This window comes from Cyprinus carpio, chromosome B25 (assembly GCF_018340385.1).
Source record: "Cyprinus carpio isolate SPL01 chromosome B25, ASM1834038v1, whole genome shotgun sequence".
Lineage (NCBI taxonomy): Eukaryota > Metazoa > Chordata > Actinopteri > Cypriniformes > Cyprinidae > Cyprinus > Cyprinus carpio.
In genome coordinates, this window is record NC_056621.1 from 23,575,366 (window position 1) to 23,581,424 (window position 6,059).

General features: G+C 49.8%; 1 protein-coding gene across 1 annotated transcript; it reads right to left on the minus strand.

Annotated features, from left to right (window-relative positions):
* Nucleotides 1-4,382, minus strand: LOC122142356 (zinc finger and SCAN domain-containing protein 1-like). The gene is made up of 2 exons (XM_042752722.1): nt 3,509-4,382; nt 1-213 (listed from the first exon to the last, which is right to left on the minus strand). Exon 1 carries the CDS (start codon nt 4,374-4,376, stop codon nt 3,840-3,842), a length of 537 nt encoding a protein of 178 aa, XP_042608656.1. The 5' UTR covers nt 4,377-4,382; the 3' UTR covers nt 1-213; nt 3,509-3,839.
* Nucleotides 4,383-6,059: the final 1,677 nt, after the last annotated feature.

The window sequence follows — 6,059 nt, forward strand, 5'->3', positions numbered from 1 at the left end:
CTTGTGGCTGGGACGCTCGTTTTTATTTCTCAAAATAAATAAATAAACAATCCTGCGCATCAAGTGTGAACAGTGTGCCCGTTGCACAATAATATCCAAATAACTCAGACTTCTGGTCGTTGTCACTCCCCAGCACCAACACGAGGTCCCAGCTCGTCTCTCTCTCTCTCTCTGCCGTGCTCCGGTTTATATCCGGTCTCTCCACGCCAATTACTGAAATCAAACACAGGTGTTCGTTATTTGCACTTGACCCACTTACGCCTCGCTCTGCTTCCTCGTCTCTTTCCCGTTACAGACTCGGCCAAACCACGCCCCCCTCGCCACATACCCCCACCGCCCAACTCAGGCCGGGGAGCCATCCGGCCTGCCTGCAGCGCCCCCCCCCCCTCCTCCTGGAGAGGAAGTCAGCCACAGTCATCTGTACACCCGGCCTGTGGATCACCTGAAATGTAAAAGGTTGTAAAGCGAGATACCAACGGGTGATCCGCGCGTTGGTATCTTTCATGCGGTGGAGCCACTGCAGGGGAGCGTGGTCCGAACGGAGGGTGAACTCCCGCCCCAGGAGGTAATACTGGAGGGTAAGAACAGCCCATCTGATGGCCAGACACTCCTTCTCTATGGTGCTGTACATCGTCTCTCTCTTAGAGAGCTTACGACTGATGTACAGCACCGGCCGTTCTTCTCTCCCTCCACCTCCTGGGACAGGACCGTGCCCAACCCCTGTGTCCGACGCGTCTGTCTGTAAAAAATAAAGGGAGAGAGAAAAATCAGGAGCATTTAGGAGCGGTCCGCCACACAGAGCAGCCTTTATCTGGGTGAAAGCCTGCTGACACTGCTCCGTCCACTGGACCCTATCTGGTGCTTCCTTTTTAGTTAGATCAGTCAGCGAGCTGGCAGTGTCCGAAAAATTAGGCACAAACCTTCTATAATAACCTGCCAGCCCCAGGAACTGTCTAACCTCCTTTTTGGTCTTGGGTCTTGGACAAGTCGCAACCGCTGACGTCTTGTCAATTTGGGGACGCACCTGTCCATGACCCAAGTGGAAACCCAGATATCTTACTTCCACCCCCCCAATTGCACACTTCTTCGGATTTGCCGTGAGCCCCGCCCTCCTCAGCGTCTTCAGGACCGCTCGCAAATGCTGCATATGTCGCTGCCAATCACCACTGTAGATGATGATATCATCCAGGTAGGCGGCGGCATATGCAGCATGCGGCCGGAGAATTTTGTCCATCAGACGCTGAAAAGTTGCGGGAGCCCCGAATAATCCGAATGGAAGCGTAACAAACTGGTGTAATCCGAACGGCGTTGTGAAAGCTGTTTTTTCTTTGGTCATGGGAGACATGGGGATCTGCCAATAACCCTTAGTTAAGTCCAGTGTCAAATAAAAGCGAGCAGTGCCTAGTCGATCAAGCAATTCGTCCACCCTGGGCATTGGATATGCGTCGAACTTCGACACAGCATTCACCTTTCTGTAATCCACACAGAACCGTACTGAGCTGTCTGTTTTAGGAACTAACACTATCGGGCTCGCCCAGTCACTGTTGGACTCTTCTAATTCTCCTTGAACACTTTTTTCTTATGTTCTGGTAACCTATACGGCCGGCTGTGAACCACCACGCCCGGCTCAGTCTCAACATGGTGCTGAATGAGATTCTTTCGGCCAGGCAGGGGCGAGAACACATCAGCAAAATCTGCCTGTATTGACTTTATATCAGTGAGCTGCGAGGGCGAGAGGTGGTCTCCTCCAGGGGCCAGAGCGAGAGATTGGGACTTTGAACTCACCTCCGGACCGAGATCCTCCTCCCCACTCACTACCGTCGGCAGCATCACTGATTCAGCCTCAGACCATTTTTTTAAGCAGGTTGAGGTGATATATTTGATGTGCTCCGCCCCTATCCGTTCGAGCTACCTCATAGTTGAGATCCCCAACTCGTCGTGTGACCTCGAAGGGTCCTTGCCACTTCGCGAGTAATTTTGAACTAGACGTAGGGAGTAATACAAGCACTTTCTCTCCCGGCGTGAATTGACGTAGCCTAGCCCCCCTGTTGTACAACCGACTTTGTTTGTCTTGAGCCTGTAACAAATTCTACATTGACAGCCGCCCCAACGTGTGGAGTTTTGTTCTCAAGTCCATGACATATTGAATATCATTTTTACTATTAGAAGGTCCGTCCTCCCAAGTTTCTTTAAGGACGTCGAGGACCCCGCGGGGCTGACGCCCATAAAGAAGCTCGAAGGGGGAAAACCCCGTGGAGGCTTGCGGGACCTCCCGTACAGTGAACAAGAGGGGTTCTAGCCACTTATCCCAATTTTTGGCGTCCTCATGTACGAACTTACGAATCATGGATTTTAACATGCGATTAAATCGTTCGAGCAGCCCGTCTGTTTGTGGGTGATAGACGCTTGTTCGAATCGATTTAATGCCCAATAACTCGTAAAGCTCGCGAATAGTGCGTGACATAAACGCCATGCCTTGATCGGTGAGGATTTCCTTCGGAATCCCCACCCGGGAGATTAATTGAAACAGTGCACTCGCAACACTTTTAGCGGAAATAGTGCGGAGAGGCACTGCTTCAGGATATCGCGTTGCATAGTCCACCAGAACTAATGCAAAGCGATGACCTCACGCTGACCGCTCTAATGGCCCGATGAGGTCCATACCAATTCGTTCGAAGGGGACCTGCATTAACGGTAAGGGGCACAATGGTGCTTTTGGGGTGGCCGGTGGATTCACCAACTGACATTCACGACAAGACGCGCACCACCTGCGCACATTCTCGTGGATGCCCGGCCAAAAGAAGCGGGCCATGAGACGGTTTAGTGTAGCCGTTTGCCCTAAATGCCCGGCCATTGGATTACAATGAGCCGCCTGGAAAAGCATTTCCCGACGGCTTCTCGGGATCAGTAACTGGGTTGTATCTTGCTTTGTCTGGGCGTCTTGGGTCACCCGATACAACTTATCTTTTAAAATTGAAAAATAAGTATAGGAGAGCAGTAGATCAGGGTGAAGAGGCTGCCCGTCGATAGAACGAACCTGATCAAAGGCGTTTTTCAGCGTTTCATCCCGGGACTGTTCCAGAGGAAAATCATCGCGCTCCGGAAGGATGTTCCGTTCCAGAGCACTCTGCTCCCCTGAAACAGGCTCCGGAGGTTCCAGTTCAGCCTCTCCCAACTGCGCAACCGCTACTCGAGCCTTCTCTCTTTTCCCCCAAGAGGCATCCGAACATAAATACCCCAATAATTTATTAAATAAGGGCCAATTAGTACCCAAAATTATTGGATGCCGGAGGTGCGGATTAACTGCCACCTCTATTCTATGCTTTTCTCCCCTGAATTGAATATCCACAGGCAAAATAGGATAATTCACCACTTCCCCGTGTACACACCGAACCTTAACCATGCGGCTGTTATCCAATGCCCTCGGATGAATCAGACTTTGATGGATGGAGGATTGGTTACATCCTGAATCCACCAAAGCCTGATATGTACCCCCCTTGATACTCACTGGTATTTGGTATAGGCCAGCTTGATCGAGGGCAGCCTGTGGCGCGTCGGGGACCCGGATCAATGTCCCCACCTCCATCAATGGACATCTATCAATGAAATGTCCTGGGTCCCCGCAGCGCCAACAGGCCGGCCCAGACTTTACCGCCGCTCTGGCGGCAGGAAGTGGGTCAAGCGATTGGCGGGGAGAGAGCGGAGAGGGCAGCGGTTGTGGGAAGGGTCCCGTGGGCGAACTCCCTCCCCTGGGAGGAGCCCGGGGTGCCGCTGCTAGATTGGCCGCATAACCCGTCCTCCACCTGGGTGCTGGCTTCGGAGGAAGCCCTTCACGGGACCTAGGAAGAGGTACAGGTTTGGAGAGGGAGAGGGGAGGGGAAGAGAGAGAGAGTTGCCGATGGTAGGGGATCGCCGACCCCTGGACATGCCACCATTTGGTCCTCCGCCAGCTGGATGGCCTGGTTCAGTGACGTCGGGCGGTGGCACTGGACCCACTGCGCCGTCTTTCTTGGCAGCTTGGCCACGAACTGCTCCAGCACCACACGATCGATCACATCCTCGACGTCGCTACTGTCGGCCATCAACCATTTGCGGCAGGAGTCCCGGAGCTGCTGTGCTCTTCCAGGGTCAGGGTCCTGAACCTTTTGGACTGGCAGTTGGTGGGCGGCTACCTGCGCTTCTCCTGACAGCAGAGGGATCAGTCGCATGGGCCACTCCCCGGGGGGCCATCCTCGAGCCTCTGCCGACTTCTCGAAGAGATCCAGGAAGGCCTCCGGATCGTCCTGAGGCCCCATTTTGTTGAGCGGCAGAGGAGATGTACTGTCCTTGGACGAGGGGATGGCCCGGACCTCCTGGTCTACCCAGCTCCGGAACATCTCGCGGTCTTCATGCTGGGCTTGGAGGAGCGCCTCGTATCGTTTGTCCTGCTCCTCCTTGATTGCCAGCATGTGTTGGTGTTGTTCTTGGTGAAGACCGGCGAGTGACTGGATGATGTCTGCAAATGGTGTGCCTGACGGGGACTGCATGGCGGCGACGATCTTCCTCCTTCCCGCGTTTCGGCACCAGTGTGATGAGGTTCGACACAGTTATGCTCAGGAAGGAAGAAGACAGGGGTCGGCTTGTGGCTGGGACACTCATTTTTATTTCTCAAAATAAATAAATAAACAATCCTGCGCATCAAGCGCCAACAGTGTGCCCGTTGCACAATAATATCCAAATAACTCAGACTTCTGGTCGTTGTCACTCCCCAGCACCAACACGAGGTCCCAGCTCGTCTCTCTCTCTCTCTCTGCCGTGCTCCGGCTTATATCCGGTCTCTCCAAGCCAATTACTGAAAATCAAACACAGGTGTTCGTTATTTGCACTTGACCCACTTACGCCTCGCTCTGCTCCCTCGTCTCTCTCCCGTTACAGACTCGGCCAAACCACGCCCCCCTCGCCACACTCATAATGTTGAAGGAAAACGTTCCCATAACAACGTTCTTGTAACGTCTTTATGATGTTATTTTTAATTGACTGATGTTCTCTTAATGTTGAAGGAAAAAATTACGAGTGTGACCAGTCCCAGACAGCATGTAGTAATCCGCCCGAGCTCGGCTGGCCCTCGGCTCAGACTCGGCATCGGCGAGTGCCCAGCTAACAAGAATGAGTTGTCAGAACGTTTTACTAACATTTCCCTTAAGTTATGAAAACGTTATTTCGGAATGGCAAGTTTTTTTTAATGTATTGAGAACATTTTTTGTGGGGTTTCTGCGAACGTTACAGGAACATTGTTATGAGAACATCAGTCACGTACAAAAAAACACCATAAAGACGTTACAAGAACGTTGTTATGAGAACGTTTTCCTTCAACATTATGAGAACATCAGTCAATTAAAAATAACATCATAAAGACGTTACAAGAACGCTATGAGAACGTTTTCCTTCAACATTGAGAACATCAGTCAAGTAAAAATAACATCATAAAGACGTTACAAGAACGTTGTTATGGGAACGATTTTGCTCAACTTTTCGACAATGTATTTTAACTATAAAAACATTATAAGACTGTTCCAGAAACATTATGTCAGGAACGTTTTTTTCTAACATTTACATAACTTTTACATAATGTTAGTGAAAGTTATGGGAATGTTCCCTGTTAGCTAGGTGTTATCCGGCCCGCAGCTCGGAATATTAAATGTATATTCTGAGAATATTAAATGTATATTCTATATATCTCAGAATATTAAATGTATATTCTGAGAAAATAACAATGTTTTCTGACCTTAGATGCATTTAAACCTGATGTAAGGGACTCCAATACAATATTGGGACACTTTAAAGAGCAGGTCAGATGGTATTTTAAAGTGTCCCAATATTGTATTGGAGTCCCCTACATCTTTTGAGAGACAATATCTTTATTTATCATGCACTTTTTTGATTAACAACTTTGCAGATTGTTTTCATTTAAGGATAGCTACATTATAAACTGCAAAAGAGAGATTTTTCAAAAACCCATATGACCTGCTCTTTAATATAGCAATAAATAACATAAAACTATTTTAAACTTGGCTTAAGAT